Genomic DNA, 21,513 nt, shown 5'->3' with positions numbered 1-21,513 from the left:
TTGTAAATGTGTAAATATTTGTAAACATATTCTTTACCAAGACTTTAGTTTAGTGTGTAACGTCTATTGCTTTTTTCTGTCTTTCTTCTTATCTGTATTATCTGTATACTATGTGAGGATGTATCTACGTAATGCAAGCATCGGCTTATTGACGACAGTGTGTTGTCATTTTCAATTAAAGATTGCATGAGATGAAGAATGTGTCAGCTTTCTTCATGTGTCTTTTTATGCATGGACTTTCAACGGGTGTGCAGACTTGTAAAAATTAACATTCACAAATTCAAATAGAGTTTGGGCTAAAAAGATGGCGCAGTTATGTCTTTTTGTGAGAAAATTAGAAAAGAAAGCAACATTTTTGCAGAGGGATTGTGAGGGAAGTCCTGCAGAGGTTGTATTGTGCAGTGCTTCTCCCATGTCCACTTGATGGGGCAAATTCATTATAACTAAGCCTTATCACAATCAGTTGAACTTGTGCAAATGTATTATTTTAATTAATGACACACAAAGTATCTTAGCTTTTGTAATGGAAAACCTCTTTCCCTCAACGATCCAAGTTGTTTGCACAGTCTATCACAAGAGACCAGTCCCTGCAAAGACATTAGTTTGTGAACATTAAAGGTTAAAGATGTATTAAAAACACTTTCAGGGTGAGTGGGTGAATTAAGAGATTAATTCTATCTACATTTTAATTAAATTCAACCTTCAAAGGTTGATATCTGTTAATCTTGGCGCACTGTGCAATCTTGGCACAAGGCAATAACTCAAACAGTCTGCTGATTAAGATAAATTAGTTTTTAGTAGTGATAAAATTTAACACAGGTCCCAGCAACCATCTCAATGAACTATGGACATAACAGAGCTCTAACTAGTTATTAATTTAACCTCTTACAAACAGGCAACGAAGAGAGGTTAGAAAGAAATTTATTTTTATGTAGTATCATTTTTTTTTATTTCAGTCATGGGCTGTGAAATTACTCCGAGACAGAAGGGGGAGCTCTTCAGTCTGTCCAGTTCCACAGACAGCTAGCCTGCTAGCAAACAACAACACAAGATCCCGGACAACTAGCGTTATAATTCAACCTAAGACAAAGGTAAATCCGTCGATAAATTAAACAGGAAGCAGTAATATACAGACTACAGAGTTAAAATCACACGATGGAGGCTGGTGTGTCGTATTTGTAGTCGCAGTTTTTGCGGCAAATTCCCCGACCTTTTTGTTTGGCTTAGGTTAGCTGCTACATTAATGGGGCTAACTAGCCAACTAGCTTGGTCGAGTTAGCTCGCGTGCTATCGTGAGACTGTCTGGATTATTTACAGTGCTTATTTGCTTTCAAATGTATGAGACCTGGTCATAACTGTATGGTATTTGGTTTTCTTTATGAGCACACTGGTCTCTGCGCGTAGCTAAAGTAAAGAGACAAATTAAAGTAAGATACAGTTATCGATTATCTGTATTGTTAGCAGGTTACCTACCTGCTTCTGTCACCGCCTACATCGTCTGCTACAATTTAAAGATTAGCAGGATAACTCAACAGAATTACACTTAATATGGCTACGTTTAAACTTCAGGTCAAAGGTAAATGTTTGTGGTTAATAAACAGATGTCAGGAACAAGATTTACGTCCTGGGCCTCCATCATACTTTTTCAACAGAACCATTTAATATACTGTAGTGGATCATTTGAATGTGGTCGGTGTAGCCTCAGAAGTGCTCATGTTATTTGTTTTCTCAAGGAATTATTATTATTATTATTATTTTTTTTTTTCTTCAAGCTGCTCAAAAACCGGTTCGTTGGCCAACTGTCATGTATAATTGTTGGGGTAGAAAGGGGTGAGTTTAGGTTCTGTGACCCTGAGGCAGTGAACATTGTTATCTTCTCTGTATTTGCGCATCAGTACATGTACAGTGGTCGAGTGAGTCAGGCTCACTGGAAACAGACCAAACACCATAGCAGTGATTTCACTTATAATCCATGATTTTCTTATTAAAGGCAGGTTTTGTGTATCTCATGTAGCCATTCAGGCAGTGAACACAACAATATGAACATAGGTATCAGATCTGAAGATTATAATGCAAGAGTGTTTAGGAGAAGGTTTGATTCAACTTGCAAAATGTTGTGGTTTGTGGTGCTGTAAAAGACAACATAATGTTGTAAGTGAGATGCTCATACTAGTCCTACCTGATAATCTAGGTAACAGGAATATCTGACTAAGAAAAAAAATATAAGGAGAAACAACTACTCTTCCAGCCAAGAGCCCTTACACTATATTTTAAATATATAACCACTTTTTCTATATTAAATGTAACTGAAGGGGACACTGACAACTGCATTTCTTTACTGTGATGATTTATACCATGAGTGTAACCTGTGAGTCAAGCCTTTCTTGCTGGACTTGCAATCTGTAGTTGCTACATTTTTGCCTAATATTGAAACTCAAAGTGCTGCCACGCAGCAGGTTTAAAATGGCCTGCAATGGAAGTTTTTCCTGAGTCTGTCTCTTTTCCAGATGCACTGGGTATACATAACTCGGTTTAGCTGAGCTCACCTTTACTGTGATGAGCCAAAGTGAAATCCACTGTGGTTGCGCTCTCACACGCTGTGAAAAAGAAATGCAGTTTGGAAAAATTGGTTTTCTACTCTGCAGTGCATGCAATGACATTTTTGACTCATAAACTGAGTCCCAAGTCTTTGTTTAATCCCTGCTTGGCAAAGGATTTTAATGCTTGTTCTCCTCCTTCAATTTGAGGGTAGATTTATCTGTCTTAAGTAGATAAATTGTGCAACTTCAAAAACCTAGAAATCTGATGCATAGTCCATGTTTTCCAGTATTCATAAGACTTTTGTTTCGTTAGCTCTCACATTGGCATTAACTCACAGTATCAAGAGGGATCTGGTAATTGCATGAACAGTGCTGTGGTTGAGTTCTCTGCTGTAGGACTGACTCATGCCAACACATTTCCGTTACACTTCAGTCTGATAAAAAGGCTGCTTGGAGAAGCTCAGACAGCTTTTGCATTTAGAATTTGTTGTGCCTGCTCTATAAGGGTAGTTTGTTGGTTTCTGACAGCTTTTTGTGATATAATGCTGTTTGTTTTGTGATGCAGACGTTGATACAGTCCAGCTTCACTCTTCTTAAATTACAAATGGAGCCTCTCCCATCATGATGTCTTACACAATAACAGTGTCTCTTGCACACTGCTGATTCATTATTTTTAATTTAAGCGTCATACAGCCCTCATCTGCAGTTTTTAGCCATTGAATTGTTGCATGACATTTCAAACTACAAGTGCAGTTTAAAAAAAAAAAAACAAATTAAACAATATTAATATTAATAGTCCCAGCGCTCAGTTTTAATGCTCTGATGGCTGGACTGCTTGCAGTGTTCTGCAGCTTGCAGGAGTGTCTGCCCTGAGAGGTCAACTTGTCACAGGTAACTGTTGGTAGTTGGATGAAACAGGTGACTGGAGATATTAGATATGCATTGAGGTTCCTCCCCCCTTTAACCTCCCATGCCTGGTGAAGTGAGGAGGGTTTTAGTGAGGAAGTACAGGCAGGAGGTGAAGCCTGGCTGCTAATGCTTTCTTTGCCCTGTCAAATCCCCTTCAATCTAATTGCGGGTCTGCACAAAGTCAGGGATGAGAGCAAGGCAAGCTGATCGCTGTAGCAAAATCAATAGTTCATACCTCTCTGAGATTGAGTTTTTAGGAAAGGAGGAGCACCATGACCAAGGGCAGAATATGAAATCAGTCCCACAGAGGCCCGACACGCACTGTGCCATCGATCCCCGGTCCCTGTACCAATTATACTTTTAAGGTTTGTCTGTGGCTTACTGCAGTCCTCAAAGACCAAAGCTTTGGAAATAGACATTGTGTTCACTGACACTTCGACAAGGGTTGCAATTTTTTCATCCCCCCTTGGATATTGCTGTCTGAAATGCCTCCATACCACCAGTCTTTAATTTAGAGCAGAGATTGATTTCTTCTTTTTTCTCGGTCAGGGGAGTGAAATGTGAGGGAGGGGCGGCATTGTGGTCATAACTACCACCTTATATATCTTATCTCCACAGATGTACATTCAAACATTTTACTTGCTTTTCAAATTTTGTGGAATAGTCAAAAGCGAACCTTACTTCTCATCATGAATGCACTGAATGAAGAGTTCATAGACTGTTTTTCTTTCCTCCACCATCTCCCACATTTGATTTTTGTTAAATGTTTTTGCTGTTTAACTCTGAATGCAGCCTGTTCGGGAGTAAAACCCTTGTTGAGTATTTGTATTTGCTCAGATTATTGGACACAGATGTATATTGGTGATAAGTGCATAGATTGTCTGGTGAAAGTTCACCTGACAGCTTCAAGAATTGATCTCCCTGTTTTTGACCTGCGCTGGTGGTACTTTGTGTTTTGCGTCTGGAAACGTTGTTGATCGATAGATCTTCCAGAGTTTGGTCGGTGTAGAGAAAAGAGTCTTTAATGTTTCATCCCTGATTGATTGGGTGCACCTGTTTTTATTGTGTGTTCTTTCTTATTTTATACAGATATTTTTAGACTCTTTGAGCCTTTATTTTATGATACGAACAGCTCAGTGTGAGACAGGAAGTTGGGGAGAGAGGGGGAAGATGCGCAGCAGAGGGCCTTGTTTGAAATCGAATCTGGGCCACCGAGGGCTCAGTACATGTGGCCAGGTGAGCGACCAGTCCGCCCTGGTGAAACCTGTGGTTACCATGGTAACGCCAAGTGCAGTTAAATAATACAATACTGTTGGTTATGTTTGGAGCTGGAGATGTGCAGCCTGTTGCTTTAGCTCTCAGTGAGAAGCTTGTTGTGAGAATTAAAGTTGATCTGTGACCTCAAAATGCAGAAAATGACCGTTGTCTTGTTTTTGACATTGAGGTTCCTGTGGCGTACTCGCAGTGATGTATTTCCAGTTGAACACTTTTATTGTGAAGCAGCAGGAGCAGTAACGTTATACAGCTCTGCCACAGCGTTACAGTAAACAGTGAGGCTGTTATCAGTGTGATAAAACTGTGCGGAATTTTTTTTTTTTTGGGGGGATTTTTTATGAGACTTAGAGGGATTATGTCTTTGAGACCTATAGCTGAGGTGTGTTGGGTTAAGCTCACATCTCAGTCCATGGGCAGTCGAGAATGAAACCACAGTGCACTAACTATAAAAAAGGTGCCGGGACTGTTTCAATGCAGTGTGCGTCTTCATCAGAGTCCACCTGTCCCAGAATCTCGATTTGATTTCTCTCTCATGCCTCTGTTTGATTGTCTTTTGTCTCCATCCAACCGCTTTTTGTGGCAATTTATCTGTTTGAATGGTTCCACAGACGGTGGCCCATCTTTCATTTGCCATCTGTTTTTCCATTTGGCTTTTCTATCACTTCTCTTTTCATTTTCTCTCCCTGTACCCCTTTCCTTCATCTTCATCTTACTCCATCTTACTAGTTCCCCCTGTTAAAGAACCAAGAAGATTGGTTGGTTCTTCATTCATTGGATTTTTTGAAGGCAGTCTTGGACCTGGGCTGATCAAGCCTCTGACATGGATTGTTTTGTGTTGGCTGGTCATATTCAACATTTGGACTCAAGATATGCATACTCAAAGTGGTAATGTTACGATATATTTCATTAATTATTATCACATTTTCCCATTTGCCTCGAGCAGGTTTTCTTCTCCTCTGCCAGCTTGTTGTCCACTTTGACTTTGCACTATCACTCATTTCCAGCAGTTTTTAACAGGGTATTCATAGTATGAACATCCTGCCTAATCCAAAGGTGTTTTACTGGGTAGAGATCAAATACTATACAGTATGTACTGCAATCAGCTGTTTTTGTTGATGTACAAAAAAACAAAAACGTACTAAGCATTGTACTGACAGGAAATGATTCAAGTTGTGCTTTGAGAAAGGAGAAGAGGAGAATGTGGAGAAACCAAAATGTTTTTCCAGAGATTTAATTCCTCATATTTAAGTTTCTAACCTCTCACCATCATCCACTGTTCTATCCACCTGTCGCGGTGTGACAGCGAGTCCACATGCACAGTGCAAGGACCCTGAAACTGAAGCAGCTAAATGGAATTCAGCCATCATTCATTTTATTATTTACACCTTTTCCTGCTGTAACATGTCAAAATGTCTTCAGTGAAGAATTCTTTTGAGCTGCAGGCTGAGTCTGAAATCACTTCTTCGCTCAATCATTCTGCCCTCCCTGTATAATAAATGTGACTCGTCGCGTTGTGGGATTGTTAGCAGAAAGTGTAGGAGTCTACTGTAGCATTAAAATCTGTTTAAATCCGTTGGAAAGTGTGCCTCGCGGCCTCCAAGCTGCATCTCTGTCAATGCATTGCCTTCATTCAGCGTAATCATCAGGAACAGAAAGCTCAGCCCCCAGCCGTCACAATTTGTTACACTGCATTTTGACCTAAATTGAATTTATGGATGAAGACATTAAAGGCTGTGGGGTGTGCTGAGAAAGGTAGAGACGGATGAAGAGTCAGGGGAATGGTGAAAAGACTGGTGAAATAGAAAAAAAGGCTTTGTGGACAGTGGACAGAAATTGGCCACAGATTGAGCACAAGAGCACAGAAAGAGACGGACCGTTACGTAGCAGTGACAAACGTTGTGATAAACGGTGCATTGTTCAGCCACTGACCTTGCAGTAACATGAAAAAGGCTTATGAATCTGGCATTGTGTCAAGATGGTGTGTAGTGCTGCGTATAGAAGGCGATAGAATGAAGGCAATACAGCACCTTTAGACCGGTATCACGCAATGAAGCATTGAAGCTGACTTGTGTGTCTTCCCATCTGAGGCAGACCACTCGTTTTGTCCTCACTGTCCTCACTACCTCCGAAACCACGTCAGTGATGGCTGTTGCGCAGTGGTGGACATTGTTGGTGTGACATATTTTCTCCTTTACTGGGTTGGGAATTTTTCCTGACGAAATTCCTCCCTCACATTCTCCACACTGCTTATTCTGTTCATGGTTGTGGATGGAGTTTGTCGCAGCACACACGAGATATTGTAACCGCGATCATTGTAACTTTAAAAAAAAAAAACCAACATTTTAATGCTTCTTTTGTGATCTTAGTTCAAGTGTGTGAGTTAAAAGTAAGCTTTGCAATCCAGAATCCCTTGAAAAGACAATCTGGTAGTGCATCCCTCAATACTTTAAGATTTTCCCATCCTGTTTTTGGTGCTGGTAATTAAAAAAACACAGATTTTCATTTAAAATTGTATTTTAAAGTGGATAAATACCTTCCTAACACAGCTGGAAACTCTAAAATAATATATTTCAGGTTATTTCTGTGATTATGATGCTCTTGACGACATGAACACTAAATGCTAAGAACACTAAAAGGTCGCTGTTCGGCTCCTCGTGGGATTTGTGATTGGCTTCGCACTGAACAGGGAGTTTCTTCAGGAGGTGGTGAGATAAGTTTGTTGCGTTGCCCCGTTGTTGTTACAGTCTTCTTTTGCTTCGTACATATCGCTGTGGTTTGTTGTGCATCTGATCTTTTGAAACCAAACCACTTCCACACTGCTGTAGCCGCTCCTCTGTTTGGAACAAACTCCCCCACCGGGGAGCCGACAGTGATGAAACTTTCACTTTCAGCCATGCCTGTTGCTGCTGTGTCTAAGCTTATTTAAGATTGTACCAGTATTATGTTGAACAGTGTGATCTGGCATACCCCTACTGGAAAGTTTTAAATAAGCTGAAGTCAAACTGGATGGAAAGTACATTTGTTATGTTTCCAGTGGTGGATTAATACACCGTGATGCTCTCGTCACACGAGCATCACGAGTTGGACGATGTATGTGCGAATGACTCACCCGTATCACCCTGTGCAACAGTATGGCTCACTGTTGTGTTTTTAGCAATTTTTGGACAACAATAGAGGTGTATGGCACGGAGGAGTAAGCTATATCAGGCTTTGGCTACACAGGCAATACATTTGTTTGTTGTTTTGGTCTTTTCATGGGATTCAGTAACAGAAGTGTAGAATATATTCATGTCACTTGTGTTATCCTTTAATGTGTAGATAAGTGTCCGGCATACTGGAGAATTTCAATGCCAAGTCTGAACCCTGACTGAGCTGTCCAGTCTGTGAAAACCATCCCACCAACCCATCTGTTCAATGTAAACTGAACAAATTTTGATTTTGTTTATTTATTTCAAAGGCCAACAACCAAAATAGATCTGCCTACACCAACTTTTCCTTTCAGAAATCTGTGCAGAAATGTTGGAGATCCCAGTAGATTGAAACTCCTGTTTTCAACTTGTGTAGCTCAGTGCTGTTTGTTGTGTCAGTTTAGGAACGACTAAAATCCTTTAGGTATAGACCCGTGTTTTCAAGGTTTACAGGTCTTGGTAGTTGCTTTTCATGGCATCTTCTGTAAAAGGAGTTTTGTGTCTAAGAGAAGGAGACAAAAGTCAGAGTTTTATCACAGCGGATGGAATTCTTTGTGGCATTAAACGGTCACTGCTGACCAGTTTAAGCTCTTGAAGAGAGCCAGACATCAGGGTTGAATAAGATCTGTACAGTATACGATCATGCTGTTGAAGTTTAAGAGTTTGTGTGTGTCGTTGGAGGAGGGAAGGAATCACAAATCTGCACGATCTTCCAGCGTGGCTTGAAGGTAATTTGGGAACCTTGGCTTTGGCTGGTGGCTCTCACCCCAGCACAGTCCTGGGAGGCAGCTTGTTTATTTACAGTTCATTTTTGAGACTTAATTGCAATTGCAGCGGCTATTGATCTCAGAACAGGCATGGGCCATCGATCTCCTGCTGTCCCCTAATGGGTCAGGGACAATTCATCTAGCCCCAGCACCACACAAGCCTCTACAGCAGCAGTGTGGCCACACAAATTAAATGCTATTGAATCTTAACTGGATTAATGAAAGATACAGGGCTTGTGTGTTGCATCACAACGAGCTTGGCTTTGTGTTGAACATGGTTTTGTGTGTGTTTGCCTGCGTCTTTGCTCGAAGGATGCATTTCAGGCTTTTGAAGGATCTAAATCCTCGTCTGATCACTGAATCACACTCACATTGTCTGATTCTAGGGGGCAAACTGCTTCCATCTGGTGTGTACTGATGCAGATGGACGTCACGACTGAACACTGACGAGTGGAAGTGACGGATTCCTCCTCCTCTTCCTCACCCTCTTGCCCCCGACACCTTCTGTCACGCTGGCAATGTCAAGAGTCCCGAGTCCCCCACCCCCTGCGGAAATGTCCAGCGGGCCTGTGGCTGAGAGCTGGTGTTACACACAGGTAAGGTGACCACGCAGACAGGTGAACTGCTGATCAACCATCTCAAAGTCCTCTGAGCACATTGCTGAATGTCTTTTCCTTCGCCAGATCAAAGTGGTGAAGTTCTCTTACATGTGGACCATCAACAACTTCAGCTTCTGTCGCGAGGAGATGGGTGAGGTCATCAAGAGCTCCACCTTCTCTTCTGGGGCCAATGACAAGCTGAAATGGTGGGTGAGCAAGAGAGCCGCTCTGTGTCATCACGCTCTAATTTCCAGTATTTGTTATCTTACCGCACTGTGCAGGAAGTGAACTCCTGAGAAACATCCACAGAGTCCCACCCTGCCTGATTAGAGTCACAAACACTGATGTTATTCCTGGCATCCGGTCCTATCAAAGTCTTTTTTTAAACTATGTTCACTTGGATGCCTTTATCAAGCAGACAGCTCAGACTTAACGCCTTACAAAGCAACATTTCACAGCAGAACCTGGTGAATTCTCAATGAGATCGAGAGAAAAATCTTATGCTGCTGACATGGAGATACACTTCAAAGTAAAACTGTGGTCACTCATTCTAAACTAATCCTAAAATCAACCAGTGTACTCTAATAGTTGCCTTACGTGTGCATCATCTAAGCAAACACTGCATTGCTTTAATTTGATTACCATGTTCCGTAAGAATTACCTCCATCCTTCATGAGAGATGGTAACCGTTGCTCCATCCACCACCATCAGGTGTTTGCGAGTGAATCCCAAGGGTCTGGATGAGGAGAGCAAAGACTACCTGTCTCTCTACCTGCTGCTGGTCAGCTGTCCAAAGGCCGAGGTGCGCGCCAAGTTCAAGTTCTCCATCCTCAACGCCAAGGGAGAGGAGACCAAAGCCATGGGTGAGTGGACTGGGTAGCACAAACATGTGACTGCAGCAGAGACCATGAAAGCGTCACATTGTAGAAAATCTCACCTGTATTTGCAATTAATCTGTTTGTGTTTTCTCTCCTGGCTGCGTGCAGAGAGCCAGAGGGCGTATCGCTTTGTCCAGGGCAAAGACTGGGGCTTTAAAAAGTTCATCCGGAGAGACTTTCTCCTAGATGAAGCCAACGGTCTTCTACCCGACGACAAGCTCACGCTCTTCTGTGAGGTACACAGCCCAGTCTTCTTGCTTTATACCTTTTCTCATTACAAATTCCTTTTGGAGTATTTCATTTAATGCCAGTCCTCTCCCCCAGGTGAGTGTGGTGCAGGACTCGGTCAACATATCTGGGCAGAACACCATGAACATGGTGAAGGTGCCCGACTGCCGGCTAGCAGATGAGCTGGGGGGCCTGTGGGAGAACTCCCGCTTCACAGACTGTTCCCTGTGCGTGGCCGGCCAGGAGTTTCAGGCCCACAAAGCCATCCTGGCAGGTCAGACACACCTCCATACCACTGTCTTTGGCTGTGTGTGTCAGTGTTTGTGTATCAGTTTTTCTTCTGGCCTTGCTTGATCCGAGGATTACTTACATGTGACCATTGTTGCTGTTGTCCTAATATCTTTCCATATCACTGCCTTCAGCACGCTCCCCTGTATTCAGCGCCATGTTTGAGCATGAGATGGAAGAGAGCAAAAAGGTGAGCCCAAGGACCCAAAGCTTTTTTTACTCTTCAAAATAATTTCATTTTGTTTCTCAGAGGCTCAGCTGCTCGCTCTCCCCCTGCTGTGTTGAGGGGTTAAAGCGAGTGAAGGATTGTGTGCTGTCAAATGGCTGCAGCACGGAGCTGTTTGGTGAAACTGAATGATAGCGCACCTGAAATGAAATTGTCCTGCTGTACTTGAGGGTCAGGATTCATCCTTCACTGACAAAGCTGCAGAAGCAGAGAATTGCTTTTTTTCATTTGTGCACATGTGACTGTAAGAAATGAAATTGCAGGAGCTGGCCAGATGTTTGTTTGTTTGTTGTTTTTTTTTAAGCCAAGGCCGTTTTAGGTTTTATGTTGCAAACTTTTAAAATATTCCACTTCGTCATTGTTATTTAAAATTTACATCACCTTTTGTCTGAAAAGCAACAGATAGAATACAGTTTTATGTCCAATATTAATCAAAACTAATCACTTGATGAAATGCATGAAAAACATCAACTCTTGATGTGTTAAACTCAAGCAAAAAATTCAAATGAATTGAGATCAGACGATCAGATTTTCATTTTTAAACAGAATTTGCCTTGATATTTTGATGCATAATGGTCACTAATAGAGGACATAGCATTGCAAGTTAAGAATCTCAAATCACTGTAAAATAATAACTAAATTAGATCTGCTTATAAATGATTTTGCTTTGCTTCATTTGCAGCAGGGTTATTTTAAGTGTACAGACTTGATTTCTACCGATTGTGATCTCAAACACCTTTTGACTTTTATAGTTTGAAACCAGAAGCATTCATCAGTTAGTTTAACATGCACCTCCATCATATTGCTATATATGTATATTGTGCAATTTTAAGCCATCTTAAGTTGTTTTTTTCACTGTCTCTTATTTCTAAAAGGCATATCAGCATTGTAGATCATTGTTTTAATGAAAACCTGAGTAGATGAATCGCAGTTATCTATCTAAAAAAAAAAAAAGAACAGATACATACTGTAGGTGGAGCTCACGTCGAGGTGAAATGCTTCAATCTAACCTCCTCATTCCTCGCCTGTTCCTGTCAGAACCGTGTGGAGATCAACGACGTGGAGCCGGAGGTTTTCAAAGAGATGATGTGCTTCATTTACACAGACAAGGCTCCCAACCTGGACAAGATGGCTGATGACCTGCTGGCAGCAGCTGACAAGGTGACATAAGAATACATGTATACAGTACAACCACTGCATTGATATATACAGACACACCGAGACAGAATATTTAGAATCCATCAATTTGGGCTCTTTGACACCATACGTACTGTAATACCGTGATGAAAGTTGTGTATTATTTTGTTCAGACGCTGTGAGCCTTCAGATGCTCCCATGGGTAAAGGTATTAAGATGCATCAGGACCTGAAATGCTACAAGTACACAGTATCCGCTAAACGTCAGCCCAGTAAGCCATCAGGATTTCAAGAAACAGTCGGACGATTTCACACTGATCTCACTCCTCCATGACACCAAATGGGAGCTGACTTAGCGACACAGATTCTCTCTGAGGTCGCGCCTCGAAACGTTTATTTTACACGCTGGTATTTCTATCTTAGAAACCGGATACTGGATGGTCTTGGTTCAGGGTGCGTCGCAGCCAGCAGGGCCAGACTGACGTTTCACTGTCAATTTGAAATTATATTTAAAAATGCTGTCAGAGCAAATGCTACATGAATACTGATGAAGGCCGTGTGTACTGATCTTGCTCTCTCTTTCAGTACGCTCTGGAGAGACTGAAGGTCATGTGCGAGGACGCTCTGTGCACCAGCCTGTCTGTGGAAAACGCTGCAGAGATCCTCATCCTGGCAGACCTGCACAGCGCCGACCAGCTCAAAACGCAGGCTGTCGACTTCATCAACTAGTGAGTTCACGCGCAGACAAGAGCTCGTCATCGCTTAGAATGATGTCTCCAGCTCCTTACAGACTCACAGATCCTCAAGACCACGCTGTCTGCGTAGCTGTGTCTCTCTGGTACATCTCCTTCATCTTGGCATCATTACTGATGGCACCAGGACTCAGTCTCACCCTCTCGCCTCGTCTCTTGGTGTCACAGTTAATAATTTAATTTCACATGTCTCCTCGTGGAGTGGCCTGTCTGATGCGCGTCGAGGCTGTCAGAAGGATCGGGGCGACCTGACTCCTCACTCATCCCGCTGTCACCTCCTCTGTTGAATGTGTGATAATAACTCTGAACATGTGTCCGTACTGGCTTTCAGCTCGCACATATTCTCCCTCAACTACGCGCGGTGCATCATTTATACTGACAGAGCTGAAAGTCAAATAATCTAATTTATTATAATAATAATGATAATAAATACTAATTAAATGCAGCTCTGTATTAATGCTAATGGATTTTCCCTCATCTAATCTGTGTTTTTTGTCTCTCTGTCTCTCTCACGCCCGTCCTCCAGCCATGCTGCAGAGGTCATGGAGACAGCAGGGTGGAAGTCCATGGTGGCGTCTCATCCACACCTGGTGGCCGAAGCTTACCGCTCCCTGGCTTCAGCCCAGTGCCCTTTCCTCGGACCCCCGCGCAAGCGCCTCAAACAATCCTAACAGCCTTACGAGCAAGGCGTCGACATCCGTGCATACACACACATGCATACACACAAAAACACACAGATTTCCCCCCCTCAAACACACAGGGACAACTTTTCCCCTTGCTGTTACCTACTACACTACCTACAGCCTCCCCTGACTCTCCCCCTTCTGCCCCATCCAAGCCTGCTGTATTTAGTCTCTTCTAAAGATGGAGGGAAGAAGAAGAAGGATGAGGAGGAGGAGGAGGTGGCAGAGAGGATCAGGTGGGATCGTGAAGTGGATGTTTGTCGTTTACAAAGAAACCACAGCACCCCTCTCCTTTTCTCCTCGGCTCTGGCTTAGTGAGCTCTGACATTGTGCTCTTTTCCTCGTGTGAAGTTGAATCTTTCGGCATCCTGTTAGTTCCTACCCTGGAATCTGTTCGGGAGGAAGAACTGGACACAACGACCCAATAAGAGCCACCCGTCTGGAAATTAGGAGGCTTAAAGGACAAGTGCAGATAAATAAAGTCTTTAACTGTCTATTTTATCATAAGGCTTCTTTTTGCTCTGTTCTTAGCGTTTGGAGTAGAGCTGTCGGAGAAGCTAACGGAGCCTGCGAGGGACAAGAGAGGAAGAAGTGGGCCTGTTAGTTACAAACTAGAAGCCCCCCCGAGAAAGGCAACCAAGGGCTAGTCCAAAAAAAAGCAGATATGGGACAAAATCATCAAACTAATTCTCCCAAAGGAAGTTGGGAAAACATTGCACTAAGGTCACAGGTCACCCCTCGTCAATCCTTACCAGCAGTGAAGTAGAAATACTGTAGGCAAGCACACATTGAAGCGAGCTTCTTGGACTAAAGACCCTGTTGGACCACCAAGAACAAGTACCCTTTAAGAAGATCTATCAGCAAGTGGCAACAGCATAACACGTCGTCCCATTTGGAACTCTGCTTCATCTGCGTCTTTTTCATTTTTTTGAAATGGGGGGGGGAGGACAGTGCAGAGAGCATATGGAAAATAGCAACGCACAACTGGATGTCATTTCAGGGGAAATCGGAAATAATTTGCGTTTGGCTCTGTCTTTGTAGCCCTTGAGAGAAAATAAAATCCAAGGCGTCAAAGGACAAAGCAACCAGGAGACAACAAATGGGAAGTTTTCAAAGTTCAAAAATGTTCAATCAGGCATGTCAGTGTTCTTTTATGACTGATTTCCCTTTTGTTTTATTTTTTTTTCCTCAGAACTGTCATTTCTATTTTTTTCATAGGAATTTGTACAGACACCAGTGTTTTTGAAGCTGTGTTAACAAAAGCATTTTCATGAAACTTTCGTGAAATTGAGGAAAAAAAGCAAAAAAAAAAAAAAAAGTTGTTTGAAAAGATGTTTTCTTTGCAGGCATGAAGACTGAGGGGAAATGAAATGAAATGAAATGAACACGTTTTAATGTTCAGAATGTGAAGAGATGCACACCGAGGCAAACCACATCAAAACTCAGCATTTGGAAAATTGGTAACTGAAGGAACCGTTCTTGTTTCTTTCCTGTAGATATCGCTGGTTATGAGAAGTGACACTTAGTTGTTGCCATTTTTTGTTCCCAAAAGAATAAACCACAACTATTTTGTATTGAATGCAGTGCAAACTTTGTCTGGGTATTTTTGTATCAAGTATGTGTTTGTATTGATTCATTATTTTCATTGGTGACATGAAACAACAGGAAGTGATCCTGTTGCATCTTGTATTTAGCGTATTGTTAATTAATAATCTACATGCAGCTGCAGAGGAAGGAGGCTTTGTCTGTGTCTTTAGTGTTGAAGAGCTTCTCCCGCTTCCTTCTCCACAAATATAATAATAAGGCCTGTGGGGATGTTGACATTCACTCATGTTGATTTAACGGAATCAGCCTTTGCCTGCAGTTTTAGCATCCAAACAACACAGCCGTCTCTGAATGCAGCAGTGGTGCAGAGGGAGTGAAGTCATGACTGTGAGGGTTGGACCAGGACGTCACCTGTCACCTGCGTCATGGAGTTAACAGTGGTGAGTTGATTGTTATTAGATGACTGACAGAAATAATTGGCAACTATTAACTGTTAAAGTCATTTTTCATGCAAGAGCAATTCATGGCTCCAGCCTTTCAAATGTGAAGATCTGCGGCTTTTCCTTTGAATTATTTATATTCATATGGAATAATTAAGAATTTTCTGAACTTTCATAAAGGAAACATTTGATGGAGAATATAATCTGCAGGTGAATCCATGATGAATAAATAGTTGCAGTTCTATACAAAATAGAGAAAAATGAGCTCCACCTCAACCAATTATAACAGTAGTAATTAATCATTAATATGTAATAGATTAACAGTCACGAGGGCCATTGTTTGATACTTTAAGCTATGCTGACACACTTTTATGTAAGTCACATGTTCACTGCAGGACTTTTACTTGTAACAGAATATTTTTACAGCACAGTATTAATGCTTTTATTTAAGGATCAGACTACTTCTTTATGTCCACTTCACTGTTCTGCCAGACCAATCACTGCATGGCACTCAGCCAAACAATGTATAAGAAGTATGCTAATAACCTGCTGAAGCCTGAAACTGTACTTTTCCTCGTTTATAGCAAACATGAGGTCTTAACTTTAGCCTGAGTGAGTTTGTATAGAAAGAATTGTGAATGACGCCATTAGCTTTATGAATAAAAGCCAACAGAGTGTGATGATATTTTAACTCTCTTAAACCAAAAAAACGGTGCATTTGTCTAGCTTCAGCAAAATATTGTGGGAAAAATTATGTGTGGAGCTAAAAGGATTATTGGATTATTGGACTGGTCAACAGATAATCGGCAAGTATTTTGTGAATCAAATAATCGTTCATGTCTTGTTTTTACATCTGTCCTGCATTTATTTGGCTCAAATGATCAGAAACTAAAGATCGTTTAGTTTTGAGCAAATCATTTGAGGGCTGTGGTGAGTATTTTTCAAAACTTTCTGTCATTTAATGAAATCAAATTGCCAGACATAATCATCACATCAGTTATAATGAAAAGACTCATTAGCTGCAGCCCTAAATATATGCATTTCATAAAAACTGACTAATACAACTCTTGTAGTCTACAACAAGCAAGATATCTCACTAAAAACAAATAATACACAGCATCTGGTGAACTGTAAGACTTGGGGGGAAAACATATTCTCCAGAGAAATGCTAAACTTTGGAATAATTTTAAAAACTTCCATTGCTCATATCTCATCGCTGCTCAAACTGGACTTCTTGTAACATCCCTATCATCCTTAGTTCAACCTGTAGTTAACCTGTGGGCAGGTAGGCTCCTGGATTCTGGTAGCTGTAGTCTGGACAGACTTTCTGAACCAGTCTGTAGTCTGTGCTGTAGAAAGACACGTAGATGCAGATGACCTGGAAAGGTTTGGAGCACATCCAGGTGACGTGGCTCTGGGTCTGCTCCTGAGCGCACGTCTTGGACGGGTCATAGTTGCACAGCATCACCTTCTTGTTGCGTTCAGTCTTCTCGTAGTCCACCCTGCAGTTGAACGTCTTCGAGTCTTTGGGGGTGACCACACTTTGCCGCTCAAGATCAAACTCCACCTCTTTCTTTGGTGGGACTAGACTGACAGAGACGTTGCCCACACCTGTGGAGTTGTGGCGGAAGTAGACCCCGAGAGAGCCATTCCCGTGGTCCACGATCTTCCCCATGATCAGCAAATTCAGCTTGACAGTTTTGATGTTTGAGTAAAAGTCCCCCCAACTGAAAGTCCTGGAGAATTTAGAAGCTTCATGAACTTTCATGGCGGGAACTAGCTTTGTCTTTAAGGACGGGTTGGAGTATGACTGGGAGTTTCTTTTCCCTCCAAGTACTTCCAGAAGTCCCCCCTTTGAGAGAGGAATGAAAGAACTGATGGGTAGCTTGGTATTCTGAATCAAACCCCCAGTTTGGGATGCCCGGCTTTTCTGTGAGGGAGGGTCTGGTTCTCTGTTGTCAGGTGATGCTCTCTTGCTGAAGTTGCCATGATGTTGCCCAAGAACCAACTGGACAGAAAGTCAGGAGATAAGTTTGGACATTGAGTGCAACAGGAATTTATAAGTCGAGCAAAAACGAAAGGCTAGATTCAGTTGATACTCTCTCTAATTCCCTAAAAATCTAAATTCTACAAGAAAGCACTGCCAAATACTTGTGATATGTTGTAAAAACAGACTGGAAATATTCATCAAAGTTACACTAGAAACACTGTGATGAAAAATTGTACATTCAAACTGACTTATCTAATTAAGTGCAGCCATAAAAATCACCAAATCTAAAATAACTTATTGTGAAGAGTTTTACTGATGGAGGAGCCTGTGAGAAGCATTTAACTACACACAAATACCAATGTTAGATTAAACTCCAATAATGCATCATAGTTAATTGGTGTGGTGTTACTAGTGTATTTTTTTAATTTACTTTTAGAGCCTCGTGTAGAAAATGTAGTTGAAAATGACAGCAATTTGTGTTTTTTTTCAACTTACCAAACAAAAGGTTCCTTTCAGAAGTATCCAAACAAAGCGCTGCCTGGCAAACATCTCCATGCTGCATAAATCCCTGTCTGGAGATCCATCCACTCTCGCCTGAAGTTCACTCAGGTCGAGTTAATGTCTGGGTGTCCATGTTGAACAGCTCTGTCTTCGTTAAAGTCTGGGAGAGTCACTGCTGGTCCAGCCTCCTCTCACAGCACACGCACTGGGAGGCTTTCTCAGATCTCCAGATTTTTAACACTCAGTTTTGCTGGGTCTGCTCCCTCTCTTTCTCTCACCCACCCACATATTCCCTTGAAGAATATGCAGTGTTAACAATGTCACGCTGTATCTCCTGCCCGGAGTCTTCCTCCCCTTCTCACTGTCATTGAAGAGCATCTTGCAGCATTATGTTCCTGGTGATGAAGTACTTTAATTAACACTTTTGTAAATGCAGTTATTTTCATTCATGGTTTTTAGGAAACAAAATAACCCAACACAATGTGATACTGCCATCTTGTGGCCACATATACATAAGTCCTATTTCTCAGCATTTCATTCAGCTCTGTAAAGAAAACTAAATTAAATTGTTATTTTTAAAGTTAGGATTATTTTTTTAGAAAAAAAAAAAAAGCTGCCATCACAACTGGAGATTCAGAATCTCCAACACGAGTCAATGCATGAGCAAAGTTCAGGGGGGCACTGGAAACAACACCAGAGGGTCAATGCACCAGTTACCGGTCAATAGAGCAGTCACCCAATACTCTAGACCAAACTGAGCACTGTCTGGATTGGCTACAAGAAGGCCTACTACTCAGTGCCAATAGCCTGTCAGTGCACTGATAACCTTCATCAAGAGCTCAATGCGGCTGTGACAAACAACACTGGAAGCCAACTGCAAGACCACCGCACAAATCACCATCAAGTGCGGCATACAGCAAGGCCTCTGCATAGGCCTCAGCCAGATCATTGCAAAGAGTGCCTATGGATGCAGACTCACAAGTGGAGTGACCATCAGCCAGCTCCTGTACATGGATGACATCATGCTGTATGCCAGGAGTGAACGAGACATCAAGAAGGAATTCAGTTTGGCTGCATGGTGGCAAATTCTAATAGTTTTGGAAATATATCCAGACATGCAGTGGTCGCGCTTGCAGGTTTGCACCTTAAGAGTGGACTACTGGCCTTGGCGGAGAGGTCTGCGCTCTCTGGCTGCCCTTCTAGCTTCTGTATAAAATTGTCTTCATAGGGACCTCAACCCAAAATATCATGTTTTCTCTACACATTTCAGCTCAAATCAATGGGTTTATGTGGCAGCTTGCTTTACTATAACCTGCTGAGATCCTGTTCTATGGTCTTCACTGGTTCCATTTTCAGCTGCACACTGCAAACCTTAAGCTTACATCCATGCACTGAAAGTAATCTGTTGCTTATCAGTACTGCTGAAGGAGATTGTCTGCTTCAAGCTGTGGATTCATCAGGGTTAAAGATACTTCAGTTTATAATTATCTGCTCCATGTTAGATGGGTCTCAGCCAGCTGCTGCACATCAGATGGATTATTGGGTTTAGCAGAATCAGTCGCAGTTCTCTATGAAGTGCAAAGAGATCCGTAATCTGAAATTCCGTGTGCACTTCCTGCATCACTGGAAGTGCAAGACTAGAAGATGACTTCAAGCTTCCTCACACCTGCAGTGGCTTTATACAATATCAAGAAGTGTTGATATTGTGCAGTGTGTTTTGGCAAGGGGGCTGGGCTCCAACGTGGAGACTGGATTAAAAGACACTGTCCATTATGAGCATTAGAAGTGAACTGTGTTGGCTCAAATGAACAGTTTTTAAAGCTAATTTCTTGTATCTAAAACAATGTTATCAAGTAGTCTTACTGTACATTATTGTACAATATTATACAATATTAAGATGCCTTTAATGTAATGTAGCATTATCATTTCACAGGAGTCACTTAAGTAAGACTAGTCAATCAGTTCAAAAGTGGTAAGAGAAGCTAATCCTGTCTTTTCAGCTTTAATAGTGGGCCAGCCTTTCTGAATATATATTGATTGTGCCTTTGGTTCAAAATTAGTAAGATGATTTTCCACCATCACCATCGCCATATCTGTCTTACGCCCAGAGTAGACAAGACAGACATGACAGTTTATTTATTAAAAAGGGAGTCACTTCCCCTGAGGCTGTACACACATAGCCCAGATTTTTGTGCTATGCAACAGTCACGGTCAATGGGACTTCCATCACCTCACTCAACAACTCATCATCTTGTAATCCCTGCTATAATTGTAGTTAGTGCAGGTGTGTGGTCGCATTGATTGTGCCTTTGGTTCTAAATTAGTAACATGACTTTCCACCTTTGTCTTATGCTCAGAGTAGACAAGACAGACATGACAGTTTATTTATTAAAAAGGGAGTCACTTCCCCTGAGGCTGTATACATAAGGCCCAGATTTTTGTGGTATGCCACAGTCACGGTCACTGGGACTTCTATCACCTGACTCAACAACTCATCATCTTGTAAATCCCTGCTATAATTGTAGTTAGTGCAGGTGTGTGGTCGCAAAAAAATTGTAAAAAAAAAATCACTCTTTTGGGTCGTAGGCTCTAGGATTGTTGCACCTGGACAATGTCCCACCTCCCCACACTTTGCTCGTGGCTCAGGTCATTGCATGTTTTGTTTTCTTGGAGACAATTTTTTTGACCTAGATTTGCAATCAGGAAGTTTCAAAAGTCATCAAATGTCACTTCCAGTTCAGGTTAGAGAGCAATCTGCACACTGTTGGCTTATACTGACTGGCCTAAAAGCTGTGAATCTCAGAACAACATGCCAACATTTTGATGAACCTTCCTGCGGTATTCCCGATAAAACTGACTTATTTACAATTTTACTGTGAAAAAATCAGTTTAGTCTTACCAAAGGGTGTCATGAATTCCTTCACACTAGATAATCAAACACATAAAATGAATGATTGCCATTTAATAACTGGTACATCATGAGCCTGAAACATAACACAGAGAAGAAAAGTAGAACACGGACACAACCAGACTAACCAGACTTACAGCTGTACTGCAATCTGACACTTTCACATTGCCAGATCATGCCAATGTTTTGTCACAAACCTTGTGCATCTAACAAAGATGCACAAGGTAACCTTCAGTGTGTCTAAAGCCTGCCAGAGCGTATTTCTGCCGGGAAACTTTCCTAACATGTGGTGCACGTTGTGAGACAGTTTGATCAGGTTTAGGCACCAAAACTACTTGTTTAAGTTTAGAAAAAGATACATAGGTTCATTGTTGTGAGATAACTTAGGTTAGTTAACTGAAAAGAAGTCAACATTGATTTTTGGTTTCAAACAACACACGAATCGCAGCCTCCTGGGTGAATGTCCAGTATTTGACCCATCGATCCACCCTGAACTGCTCCATATGTGACGTCATGTTGCTCTGAGTGTCTAATATTACAGTGAGTTAGTTGAAAGCCTGGATGCTAAAGGGTAACCTGTGCGTCTGCATGAGACACTGAGGGCAGTGACAACCCTGATATAAGAACAGTGCAGCCACAGCAGCTGTTGTACGTTTAATG

At 41.8% G+C, this 21,513-nt stretch overlaps 2 protein-coding genes across 2 annotated transcripts; one reads left to right on the top strand and one right to left on the bottom strand.

Annotated features, from left to right (window-relative positions):
• Positions 1 to 1,000: 1,000 nt before the first annotated feature.
• Positions 1,001 to 15,059, top strand: LOC139349896 (speckle-type POZ protein). Its single transcript, XM_070990942.1, has 10 exons — positions 1,001 to 1,091; positions 9,066 to 9,275; positions 9,363 to 9,484; positions 9,990 to 10,141; positions 10,265 to 10,392; positions 10,481 to 10,658; positions 10,807 to 10,862; positions 11,937 to 12,059; positions 12,620 to 12,762; positions 13,313 to 15,059. The coding sequence occupies exons 2-10, from the start codon at positions 9,198 to 9,200 to the stop codon at positions 13,455 to 13,457; spliced, it is 1,125 nt and encodes a 374-aa protein (XP_070847043.1). The 5' UTR covers positions 1,001 to 1,091; positions 9,066 to 9,197; the 3' UTR covers positions 13,458 to 15,059.
• Positions 15,060 to 16,396: 1,337 nt separating this feature from the next.
• Positions 16,397 to 18,151, bottom strand: LOC139349826 (neurexophilin-1-like). The gene is made up of 2 exons (XM_070990824.1): positions 17,940 to 18,151; positions 16,397 to 17,462 (listed from the first exon to the last, which is right to left on the bottom strand). Exons 1-2 carry the CDS (start codon positions 17,997 to 17,999, stop codon positions 16,725 to 16,727), a joined length of 798 nt encoding a protein of 265 aa, XP_070846925.1. The 5' UTR covers positions 18,000 to 18,151; the 3' UTR covers positions 16,397 to 16,724.
• Positions 18,152 to 21,513: the final 3,362 nt, after the last annotated feature.

This window comes from Chaetodon trifascialis, chromosome 21 (genome assembly GCF_039877785.1).
Source record: "Chaetodon trifascialis isolate fChaTrf1 chromosome 21, fChaTrf1.hap1, whole genome shotgun sequence".
Taxonomy (NCBI): Eukaryota; Metazoa; Chordata; class Actinopteri; order Chaetodontiformes; family Chaetodontidae; genus Chaetodon; species Chaetodon trifascialis.
Note: the sequence above shows the minus strand (reverse complement) of the source record. Positions and strands in the feature narration are given on the sequence as shown.

What these genes read in the sequence shown, in the direction of transcription:
- LOC139349896 (XM_070990942.1), top strand. Translation starts at nt 9,198, where the DNA reads ATGTCAAGAGTCCCGAGTCCCCCACCCCCTGCGGAAATGTCCAGCGGG. An exon ending in AGAGCTGGTGTTACACACAG is followed by an intron (nt 9,276 to 9,362) that starts GTAAGGTGACCA and finishes TTCCTTCGCCAG; the next exon opens with ATCAAAGTGGTGAAGTTCTC. An exon ending in AGAGGAGACCAAAGCCATGG is followed by an intron (nt 10,142 to 10,264) that starts GTGAGTGGACTG and finishes GGCTGCGTGCAG; the next exon opens with AGAGCCAGAGGGCGTATCGC.
- LOC139349826 (XM_070990824.1), bottom strand. Translation starts at nt 17,999, where the DNA reads ATGGAGATGTTTGCCAGGCAGCGCTTTGTTTGGATACTTCTGAAAGGA. An exon ending in TGAAAGGAACCTTTTGTTTG is followed by an intron (nt 17,463 to 17,939) that starts GTAAGTTGAAAA and finishes CTTTCTGTCCAG; the next exon opens with TTGGTTCTTGGGCAACATCA.